We start from the raw sequence: 12,535 nt of genomic DNA on the forward strand, positions 1-12,535 counted from the left end.
TCCCAGTCCCTCCACTTGAGGCCTCATCTGGTTACAGAAGGTGGCTGGTTCGGGCTCCATGTTCCCTGTTACTAGGAGTCTTTGCTAGGGTTATTCTCATATGTTCCGTGGAGTTTCCATTGCACTAGGTTTCCACCTCACCCTCAAAGTGCCCCCCCCCCAATTCCAGCTGTCTCTCCCAGTATTTTCTCCTTCCCTTCTCTGCCACCTGATCCCTCCTGTTCCCAACGCCACCTACCCTGAGTCCATCCTTGAAATCTATTGTTTCTCCTTCCCAAGGAGATCTTTGCTGCCCTGCCTCATTCCTTAAGGCCCCCTTGTTACTTAGCTTTTCTGAGTCTGTGGACTGACCGTAGCATGGTTATCGTTTGCTTTATAGCTGATATCCACTTATAAGTGAGTACATACCACGTTTGTCTTTATGGGTCTGGGTTGCCTCACTCAGAATGATTTTTTTTTTCTGGTTCTATCCATTTGCCTTCAAATTTCATGTCATTGTTTTCAACAGCTGAGTAGTACTCCACTGTGTAAATGTACCACATTTTCTTTATCAGTTCTTTGGTTGAAGGACATGTAGGTTGTTTCCAGTTTCTGGCTATTATGAATAAAGCTGCTATGAACATAGTTGAGCAAGTGTCCTTGTGATAGATGGAGCATCCTTTGGGTGGTGCCCAGGAGTGGTATAGCTGGGTCTTGAAGTAGATTGATGCCCAATATTCTAAAAAACCGTCATATTGATTTCCAACGTGGCTGTGCAAGTTTGCACTCCCACCAGCATTGAAGGAGTGTTCTCCTTGCTCCACATCCTCTCCAGCATGAGCTGTTACTTGTGTTTTTTATCTTAGCCATTCTGACTGACAGGTGTAAGATGAAATCTCTGAGTCACTTTGATTTTAATTTCCCTGATGGCTAAGGATGTTGAACATTTCTTTAAGTGTTTCTTGGCCATTTGATATTCGTCTGTTGAGAAGTCTTTTTCAATCTGGACCCCATTTTCTAATTGGATTGTTTAGTTTGTTGATGTTTAGTTTCTTGAGTTCTTTAAATGTTTGTCTGTTTACTTTGAAACAGTATTTTCTTATCTGCATGCTAGGCATTCTTCTCCTAATTAGCCACAATTCATTTTGTTGGTCTTTTATTTTAGGACATTTTGGGACCATTTCTAGCTTCTCACTATTGTAAAAAATGCTATGATGGACAAGCCTGGGACTCAGTCTCTGTGCCCATTCTTAGCTCTCTCAGCAGGACAAATTTCTAATGTAGTCTCGGCTAACAGATGACCTCCTTTTTACTCGGTAGTAGTTTTCAATTCTGGTGTCTATTGTCTGCTGTCCATCATGTTCAGGTTCCATGTTACATCCACATCACACAGAGTGGATTTGTTTTGTTTTGCCCTCCCCCCACCTTTTTTTTTTTTTTTTTTTTTTTTGATTTTTCAAGACAGGGTTTCTCTGTGTCTGTAGCCAAAATTTTATAGTAGAGTCCTCACACACTGATGTAGTGCATCCCCTCATATTGCAGTTGGGGGCATTAGTATGAGTCATGCTGTAAGAATCCGTAACTAAGCGGTACACAGCCTGCGATATCTAACAATTCCCCGTTGGGAAATTACCCACTAACACCAGGCTAAAGTTACCATGCTACCCTTGTACGCGTCTACCTCTTCTCCAGTCACTAACGACGTTGAGATGTGCCTTTGAAAATGCAAGCCCTCCATCTGGCTGATGTGGTTTCCTTATTGTAATTAGAGCACTAAGAAGGCGTATCCTCACTCTCAGAGTGATGAAATGCGAAGTGGAAGATGACTCAAAAAACATCCGAAGAATGTTTGCAAAGTGTGATCTTCAAGTCTGTGTGGAACTTCAGCTCCCAACCTGTTCTCTGTACAACTGTTTTTAATGACTGGCACTTGGTATGATGCCATTGTCACCGCCGAAGCCTTCGGAGAAATACAGCCCAGTGGAGCTCACGGCTGTATGTCCCTGCCATAAGGACACCTCATGTTACGAAAAAAACAAAACAAAACTTACACTAGACTTCACATCAACAACATTATACCTCACCTGAACAATGGGTTCCTTAAACACGGACCTAACCAGGTTTAGGTCTAGAAAATTCTAGCCAGACTGGCAGACTCCTAAGAGGTATCTGGAGTAGGGGTGCAGCACCGTTAGTAGAATTCAGGGCAGCGCCATCTGTGGTGTGTTCTTTCTGAGCAGTGCCCTAGAACTGTGCTTGTCGGGACTCTTCACACTCTGCCAGGCACTTCAGAAACTGCATTCTTATTTCTTCCTCTACATCTTTTTTTTTTTTTTTAATCCATTCCTTCTGTTTTTAATCTCTGCAATGTTTCGTTCTTGTCTTTGTATGCTGCCTGAGGTCCTTCACAGACTGGGGCAGAGCGTTAACCACCCACGATGAGCACCTTTCTCCGCTCCGGATGCCTTCACGTCTGTGCGTGGTCCACGGTGTGCTGAGCCTTAACTCCTCTTAGTGGTTGCTGTTTTAGCTCCAATATATTGGTGTTTGATAAGCTGGCATTTCTATAAAATTAGAACCTCATATGTAAGCTCATATGTGAAATGGGAGTCCAATATAGCTATAAACATATGGCTCACACTGTGAAATGTTCTTTTTTTTTTTTTTCCTTCCCTTTCCCAGGGAGTTTTGAAGAAATATACAAGAACATATGTCCTGTCCTAGGACTCACTGCCAGATTTTTTTCTAAATTGTGGTTTGAGATTTCAGATCATTAACTGGACACATCTGTCTGAGTATGTTTTTCTTTAAAGAAAAGAAAAGAGAAAAACTTTGAAGGCAGCTATCCCAAAAATATAATTCAGCATTCTTAGTTTTTTTTTTTTTAAAACATATTTCGTATCCTCGACCCTTAAAACCAGGCAGGAATCCTCCATGCTGTGTATAGTCATTTTTGTTAGGAGCTGTGCATTCCTTGTGTATGGGTGAAAATATGGAACTCATTTTTCTATTTGCCTTATGAGCATGCATTTGTAAGTGATGCTTAGTACATTTGCGGTTGAAGGGAAAAGAACTTTAAAGCTAGAGCTGAAGAATTCATTTTGAAACTCACTGCTGTTCTTAACTGACTGGGCAGGCCAAATAACCTAACAGCCTCAGTTCCTGTGTGGAAAAAATGAATAATAAAAGCGTCTCCCTACCTTGCAAGAGTACCACGAAACTTGGATAAGTAGTACATGTGGGAAGGAGTGAAAGCTATTAGAAACTCATTTCCTCCTGTCTGGGATTAAATGAGCAGGATACTTGATGGCGAAAGCACCAGTTGTCCGGTTTAAACATCCACCCTGCAAGATTATTGGCACCCTCAGACTCTTCTTCCAAGGAGTTCTGAGAGCCCAAGCATGTTGGACTCATGCTTGGGAACGGATGCCCTAACATTCCGCATGGGCGCTTGTGTTTCTGCTTTGTGTTCAGGGCAGTGCTGTCCACTCAGTCAGTGTCCTCTGATTCTAGCCTGTGTGTCTCTGAAGCCACCTGCTTCCTCCGCAGAGAGGCGCACGGTAACCATGATTACCATCAGTGCGCTGGACAGGTCTCTCCTGTGTCTTCTTGCAGGGTCCTCACGAGTTCCAGCTCATAACCTTTTCTTCCTGTTTGGCTTGCTGGACACTTTAACAGAGCGGGAGCACCAGCTGGGGGGCTGAGACAGAGCTGTTCTCATGCTTGGAGGTCTCACCCTGAGTCCTCCGAAGAGGGCATCACATCTAGCTCCCCTAGCTTTTTAGGACCTGTGAATTCTAACCATACTGTGCATGTGACCCTGGATGGGGAGCTGAGGGAAAGGAAGGGTGACATCATGGCTAACGACTGGGCATCTGTATTGCACTGTGGGTGACAGGTCACTGGCTACCCCCCCCCCCCACACACACACACACACACACTCAGAGAATGGAAATTGATGCATACAGGGGTTTTTCTATTTTTTCATGTATTTATTACTGGGGGCTCAGCGTGTGAGAGGGGGCATGGGCATCATGTTGCACTTACGTGTGGAGAACAGAGGATTTGGGAGGTTGTCTCTCTCCTTCCACTTTATGGGGGCTCTAGGGGTCCCTTATACTTGTGGTGCCATCTCCATGGCCCACATCCCAATCAGCAGAGGTCACAGAGTTCTGGACTGGTAGGTGACTATTGCTCTTGGTTGTATATGCTGCAGAAGGCTATGGCTGTTCCTGCTTTTTCCATGGCTCTTAGCCCCGATTCAGACTGGAAAGGTTCTAGCAAACTTGTTTTGCTCAAACAGCCCCCTCTCCTCCAATCCAATGACTGTTTAGACATGGGCTAACCCTCAAAATCCCAGCTTGGTCCCAGAACAAGACTGTAGTCCCAAGAATCGACACAGTAGCCCAGCTGGAACTGGACCACTTGCCTTAAACATTGTACATATGACAGATCACTGTCATTTATTGAGATTGAACTGGTCTGAGGGGCAGGGCCAAAGCTGCCCCCTGGCTCTACCCTTCATTCTTGCTCTGGTTTCCAGCCATGGTACCACATCGTAAGCTCAAGCCAAGAATTACCGTTAGCAGCTGCTGTACTTTCTCCATTACTTAGTTTTGATATGACAGGTGATATACTTGAAATTTTTTCCAGGCACAGCCGTTAATTCTGTGTACATCGACTTGATTTTTCAACCTCCCCAAAGAATGGAAGATTTATTATTCTCCCTGTCAATAATATTTGAATCATTAGCAGAGAAAAAAAAAAAAATAGACGGTGTTCCGTGACATCGGGCGACACTGAAAAAGAGTAGACCTGTAAACATTTTGAAATCAAATCAACAAATATCTATTGAGAATTGACATAATCATGAAATGCTTGCGGTTTGGGCAGAACCGAACGTAGCTTTTCTGATATTTTCATTTTGCACATAATAGGATGAGGGAGTTCTTATGACTACAGATGGAATTTTTGACCTTCAACGGAGGACTGACTAATAAGACCGTTAGGGAAAAGTAATTAGTGTCTAACAGTGAAGGGAAAGGGCACAAGCTCTTCGTGGAAGGAAGTCTGAGACAATGATTAGGATAAGAACAACCTGGAACTCGATTCCATTGTGCCTAGTCAAAAGAAAGACTATGTTATGGCGGCTAGAATGGAGGGGCCAAAGAAATGGCGATCACTGTCACTGTGTCCCAACCAGCTGTCTTTAGGGAGTGCTCGGGCCTGAGTCATTCTATAAGCCTGCCCAGCAGACCTCGCTGTGGCCAGGGAACGGTGTCTGGAACCTTCAGAATTGGGACACCAACCGTTCTCACAGACTCCATCCTGGCCACGTAATCTGATTTTAGGTAGTTTTTAGTGGTGACTAGACTATAAAACTTGAGGACTTTTTCCCTTAATATCTCAAATTATACACCAATTAGTTATCTACTTTGAAATATCTCTAATTTAGGTAACGTATGTAATTCTCTAATGTTAATGTTCATCTACACAAAGTATTTTTAGGACCTGCAAAGTGATACCACCTGGAGAGGTCGTCTCTAGCTCATCTTTCTGTAACTTCACCAAGAAGCTCTCCAATCTCAAATTGTAAGAGAAAATAGACAGCTTGATTTGCTGGTTGGCTAGTGAAACTCTGAAGTTTTATTCTATGAACACACATACATAACAAGATGAAATTTAGTAAAAAATATTAAGGTTAACATGTTGGATGGGGTAGCTACTTAAAAACAAATCTTTTAAACTAGCTAAGCTAAAACAGGTAGGTGAAGAGGTCTTGTTGAACTGTCTCGTGGAAACCAAGATCACACAGGACATGTGAGAGTCACTGGAGATTCAGAACCAGGAGGGGGCAGATGAAGAAGTGAAGTCATGTGTCAGTTAAACATTCATACACTTACCTTTTCCGGAGGGGGGGGTGTTTTGTTTTTTGCAATTCTCCAAGAAAAGCTCTTGTTTCAAACCTTTGCCTCACCATGCAAGTACAAATAGAAGCTAAAGTCACACGAGCTCAGAGTCCAAAGTGAAAGACCCCAGCTGGCCCAGCTGGGGCCAGTGTTCCCTACTGGTCCCTTCGCTGTCCCAGAGATAATGTTATATAGTGTCCTCCTGGGGAATTGCTAAGGAGATAGAACCATGGGAAGTGGTTGCTTTAAGCAGACATTCTAAACATGTATCCCAACATAATGTTCCCCTCAAATGCAGATTCTGTTTGGAGTACAAATGTAAAAAATAAAAAATTGTTTGGGCATAGTATATGGTTTTAAAATATGAGGAAAAATAGACATACTATATTTTTGTTCCCTCATTGTCAGGAAAGAGCTGATGATTAAAATTTTATAATTGACATCTTAAGAGTGTGTTAGATTTACTGAGGCCTTTAAAAGTTTCTTTTATTTTTTTAATTTGTTACTAGATTAATTTATTGAGTGTTAGCGTGTGCATGTAGGTGCATGTTTAATGGCCTGCAGAGGTTGGTTTTCCCCTTCCAGCAGCTGGGTCCTAGGGATCAAACTTACCCAGCTTCTCACTGAGAGCCCCCACCCTTTAGGCCAGTCCTCCAGCTCGCAGGCCTTCAAAGCTCCACAGAGGACCAGATATTGAAGAACTTAGCAGACGAGTTTAAGTAGAAGTCTCATCACTCACCCAGCACACTGAAGCACAGGGGAGGGACTTGAGGAGCAGATGTTTTCCGAAAGGAAGAGAGCAAGTTTGGTTCTAGAGACTTGATGTGAGGCATGGTCCCAGTGGTTTAGACACAAAGACTCGCCTTTGCTAAACATCAGCATGGTCTATGAAAAAGAGCCAAGCCAAGCTCATATCTTTGAAAGAAGACACATGCTTACCCAGTAGACCGGGAGACCATGATGCCCAGTCATCTCAGTTTGGCAGGATAGCTTTGTAAAGTCTTCAGGCCTCTGTGAACAAGGCACAGACACACAGTTTGAAGTAGAGATGGAATTTCTCAGTCTCTCAGAGATAGCATGTAGCTTTAAGCACAGCACCTGATCTTATGTTTAGCCCCGGGACTAGTAGATGAAGAGATAGTAAGCATACTGAGCCAGTTTTGAACCCAGAAAGCTGGGAGGGATGATTATACACAACAGATGATAAACCTGTCCCAGAGATCAGGGCCTGCTAGAGTCAGCGTCTAAGTCAATATATGAAATGCAATTATAAAGGCAGCATGGGAGACACTGGTCTTGATAGTCATTTAAGGAAGAATGTTCTAGGGATTTGGGAGCTAGAATATGATAAGATTAGAAAACAAAACAAACTTTAGGGCTAATGTAATTTTGTTTGTACTCATGAAAGAATTATACCTAGAGCCAATTTGAGGCACTATACACCTTAAGAGGACTGAAAATCGTCAAATCTTCTCCAGGAGTCACACTGATAAAATGCATATCCAAAGAGTGCTAATGAGGAAGTAACATTCAAGGGTATTTTTTGTTGTTAAATTCTGTATTTTTCTGCATACAATACATTTGAAGGAGTAGCATTTATATTCTCAGGTGCTAACTCTGTACCATTCCACCCAAAGTGCACAGAAACCACACACTTGGATAAAGGCCAGTCTGTTGAGTTTGATGCACAGGTTTAATGGCTGTAACTCTGGTTTAATTGAAAATGGACCACGCCTTTAATCCCAGCAGAGGCAGGCAGATCTCTGTGAGTTTGAGGCCAGCCTGGTCTAAAGAGCTAGTTCTGGGATAGCCAGGGTTACACAAAGAAATCCTGTGTCAAGCCCCGCCTCCCAAAAAAGATAAAATAGATATTTCTGAATGCTGTTAAATTTCATGTCTACATTACTAATATGTTTGGGAATTTAGTGTAAGCTCTATTTCAGGTAGATTCTAAGCATTTTTCTCTTCCGTTAGTTATTTAAATAAACAGTATTTTCAGATGGAAGCCGGAAAAGCACTGTATTTATTTTTAAATGGAAGAGGTAGTTAATAAAGTCAGTGTTTCTCAAATTGTGAGTTTAATTCCTGTGCCTAAAACTTCCTCCCTGTTAGATTTAGACTTCCTGCAGAATTAACAGGAGAGAGTCTAAAGTTACTCCTTATCAGAATAAAGACTTTGAATGAATAATCTAGAAATAAGACACAGCTCCTAAAGGGTGGAAGTTGAGTAACGTCCTCACACAATTGCATACGTATAGTGCTGCAGATTAATGATAGTACATGTAAATCACAACAACTTATAACCTAAAACAGCCAGGTTTTTCATAGTCTGCTTACCTAGATATTGTTTATCGATAGTCTAATTACAAGGCTTTTAAATTATTCTGTTCTAACTAGGAGTATGTGTGTGTATGTGTGAGTGTGTGGTGTGTGTGTGTGTATGTGTTTTGTGTGTGTGTGTGTGTGTGTTGTGTGTGTGTATATGTGAGTGTGTGTGTGTGTGTCTTATGTATGGCACACGGTGTGGGCGCCTGGGGGAGACCAGAGGGCATTAGATCCTTTTGGAAATGCAGTTACAGGGTGTTGTAAGCCACCTCATGTGGGTCCTGGGAGCCTAGTTTGGGTCCTCTGGAAGAGCAGCAAGCACTCTCAACTCCAGCACCACCTCTTAGCCCCTGTGACAAGGTTCTATATCAAACGACAGAAGATACCAGATCTGTAGAGATTGATCAAGTATGTATTAATACGTTTCAATTTTTGGATCTGAAATGTTCTTTTGTAAATTACAGAAATCACAGTGAAATGCTTGGGGAAGAGGGAATGCCTCAGGGGGTAAGAGTGCTTGCTGCGCAAGCATAAGGACCTGAGTTCGAATCCCAGCACTCACATTTTAAAGAAAAAAAACAAGCGTGCCCTCACATGCCTATAACCCCAGCACTGTGTGAGGCATTCTGGCTGCTAACATAGCTCCAGGCCCAATGAGAGACTGTCTCAAAGGAAGACAGTAGAGAGTGACCGAGAAGGAAACCTGTTGTCCTCCTTTTCCTACACAACGCATGTGGCCACATGCTCCCGAATGCTTTCTGTCTCTTCTCCTGATACCAAGCACTTGTCTCCGAAGTTACCATGAAAACCTTCCATGGGATGACAAGGATCACTCCATGTTACAAGCTTCCAACCTGAATATGAACGCTTGTGGTCAGAGCAGTTTTCCAGCATAGCTGAGCCCTGCTGTCCTTGGTGCTAGTCAACTGAAAAGCTCTCTTGGAGCATGAGGTGCTGGGGAGCAGAAATGAGTCAAAAGCATGTAACTAACCCATCCACCTAAACGTGGCTTCTCACTGCAATTGGTTTTCTTTCCTACACAGCTCCCAGTAAGTTATCCGGAGAGGATACGCTCAAGTCCCTTAAGTAGGTTCCTGGAGGCGCAGATAGTACCAATCTAAACATGTATTCCTATGATAAAAATAGTCTATAAATTAGGCATCCTAAGAGATTAACAAGCATCAATAACTGATCATAAACTTAAGTTCGCAAGCGGGCCTCTCCTGATATCTTAACTATATGGTACTCTAATACTGAGCCGTGTTTGACAAGTAACTAGCAAACACCATGGATAAAGGAGACTAATCTACTGCAGATTTTATAGCAGTGAGGTGAGACATGATGCAAGACAGGGTTTTACCTCGGTATCATAGATAGTTCTTTTTCTCCCTTTTCACGTTTATTTACTGTGTGCGGAGGTCAGAGTTCAGCTTGCAGGAGTCAGCTCTGTCCTTCCATCGTAGGGATTCCGCTCAGATCTTCAGGCACAGCGGTTAGGCACCTGTCCCTGCTGAGCCAGCCAAGCCATCTTGCCAGTCCGGGATCTCTCACCTTCCCCGCTGTTCTCGTCAAGACACGGTGGATCATGAGCACGCAGTGTGCACTTTGCTTTGGCTCTTTCTCACCACGGCAAACAGAAACGCTGTCAGAGAGCTAACCTTTGTCAAGAACCTGCGTCCATTCAGGCTGCCCGTGGCAAAGGGAAGCCTGCGGTTAAATGTGTTGCCCTACAGCTCTGGCGGGGCTGGTTCCCTGGCCCAGGGCTCACACTTCTGTAGGGTGTGTCTATGCTGTAGAGGTCCCGTTGCTCCCTGGCATTCTTGAGGTGCTGCCCTCTTCTGGCTCTGAGTGAGGGGGGCCCGTCTCCTTGAGTACACCGAACTCTTCATCCGCTTCTGAGACGTTGGTGTTAGACCACTGTGTTGCTACTGTAACAGACCACACAGTGAGAATTATGAAGAAATGAAACGTCTCAAAATTCTGAGGGCTGAGAAGCTTTTAGACTGAGGGATGGCCATGCGGCATGGACCTCCTTGCTGCAGCTAATCGTGGGGAAAGGTTTGAGAGCAGAATTGTTGCTGTGTAAATGAGTGAGACATGGCAATAGAAAAGTGCTAAACCCACGGTTTTGAGAAACCCACTGTGATGGTAACAGTATGAATACGTTGACTCACCCTCAAGGCTCCACCTCCCAACACTTTCGCATCAAGCGATCTCTTGGAACGAAACGAAGGTGTCACAAGCCTGTCCCTTCATCCACTAGTTTTGTTGTTGCTTTGGTTTGGTTTGAGACAGAATCTCATTCTGTACCTCAGGGTGGCCTAGAACTCACTACGTCGCTGAAGGTGCCCTTGGCTTGATCCTGCCCCCACCTCTGGGGTAGGTTATTTACAGGCATGAGCCACCACACTTGGCTCTTCATCTGCTCTTGTTCCATTCTGTCCCTTTGTTTTTTCCAGATTTTTCCACTTCTCCGTACTAGGAGATCTTCAGCTTCTCTTTTTTCCTGGGAGGGGGAGGGCCTCTCTCCCACAGAATATGGGCCGTCAGGACTCAGAGGCATCTCAGAATGGGATTGTATGGGATGGACATACTAACATCGAGTGGTTATCAAAACTGTTGTCCCCAATCATAGAGCAGCTGTTGTGTGTTAGCTGCTGGGAACTTGGTGCTGAATGGAACTAACGAAGCTCTGTCCTTAATGGATTATGGACTTGAACATCTAGAAGGATAGATTCCTGTATAAGGACATAGAGTCAAGTGCAATGTCCATCAATAAGAAAATGATTCGATCAATTATGGAACAGCCCATACTGTGGAATAGTATACAATAAATGGTTTAAAGCCAAGTCAGTACACTCATGCTGCCCCTTCTGTCAGGGTTCCAGGAATTTAACCAGGTTAGCTCAGCAAGTGTCTTTACCCTCTGGTCAGTCTCACAGGGCAGGCCCAAGATTTACACTTTCCTATTTCTGAATTGTGAGCAATCACCCTGAAAGAGCATGAGGCTTCTAACTTTGGCTTACCCCCGTTCAGATGTGCTCATCAAGTATCCCCTGGCTCCGGAGTCTTCATCAGATCCGGTTCTCAGATTCCTTCTGTTAGGAAAAGGCTTCCAACAGCTTTATTCCCGCTACCATTTTCTCAAACATTCTTTTGGAGAGTAACCAAAGATCCTTTTTTCGTCAATCCAGAAGGTCCAGACAGTATTAGATCTGTACTCATTTACTAGTAAGTTTTCCAGAGACTTCCATGTGTACCTGGTTAACCTGCTTAATTTTTTTTTAATATTTTTTGCTGTCGTATTAGACAACAGAGTAAGTTTTAAAGCTCAAGTTTCCAAAAGGAAAATAAAGTGATGTCTGTGACACAGAAAACAAGCTGACAGCTGTAATAGTATCTTGAGCATCGTCTTTTATCACACGACGTGCTGATACCAAGGAGCTTTATCTCAGAGGAACTTTAAACACCAGCTTCTCGCTTTGATCTTATGTTTCTGCTGAGATCCAAAGCGCTTCATACTGTTTCCTTAGATAAGTCAAAAATATTTAATCCAATCAGAAAATTCAATCGCAGAGACTTTGGAGCAAGTGTTATAGATTCCCTCTAACTGTGTATGGTGAAATTTTCTTTTCACAGATGCAAGTATTGGCATTATGATGAAAACCTGCTCACTTCGAGTGTTGTCATTGTCTTCCATAACGAAGGATGGTCAACCCTCATGAGAACAGTACACAGTGTAATCAAAAGGACACCGAGGAAGTATTTAGCAGAAATTGTCTTAATTGATGATTTCAGCAATAAAGGTAATAACGGCTGTAGACTTGACATCTTGGCTATAAAATTCTGGCTATAAAATAAGTCAATCATAAGTAGTTATTAAAGATGTTATATAAAAATAATTAAGTTTTAAAAATGAAAGGTGTCTACTGATATGTTACTGTGTTGTCACTGTGCCAACATCGTAGATGAGTCATTTTGTTTAATCCTAACAGTCACCTTTACAGCATTACAATTATTTCTGTTTTATACAGGAGACTCAAAGAAACCACGTGGCTTACCAGAAGTCACAGAGGTAGTCATTAACTGCTAGGTCCAAGTCCATGAGTTCAAGACTGTCTTCAAGCATTGTCAGATGCTGTACCAATTCTGTAGGGCTTGGATTTCACACACACACACACACACACACACACACACACACACACACACACACACACAAAATTGAGTTCTAGAGTAACTTACTGAAAGATTGAAAAGCAGAATCGTGTATTTTTTGCAATGCCACCCGAAGCTCCAGCCATAGTTTTCAAACTGAAATCCAC

At 43.0% G+C, this 12,535-nt stretch overlaps 1 protein-coding gene across 2 annotated transcripts in view; it reads left to right on the forward strand.

The window, feature by feature from the left end:
• Positions 1-12,535, forward strand: part of Galnt7 (polypeptide N-acetylgalactosaminyltransferase 7) — a 128,022-nt gene that overhangs the window by 86,425 nt on the left and 29,062 nt on the right. For both annotated transcript variants that reach the window (XM_076553309.1, XM_076553308.1), the window contains exon 3: positions 11,853-12,019. In XM_076553309.1, coding sequence (XP_076409424.1) covers positions 11,853-12,019 — 167 coding nt within the window. The remainder of the gene's footprint in view (positions 1-11,852; positions 12,020-12,535) is intronic.

The sequence above is a fragment of the Peromyscus maniculatus genome, chromosome 17 (assembly GCF_049852395.1).
Source record: "Peromyscus maniculatus bairdii isolate BWxNUB_F1_BW_parent chromosome 17, HU_Pman_BW_mat_3.1, whole genome shotgun sequence".
Classification (NCBI taxonomy): Eukaryota; Metazoa; Chordata; class Mammalia; order Rodentia; family Cricetidae; genus Peromyscus; species Peromyscus maniculatus.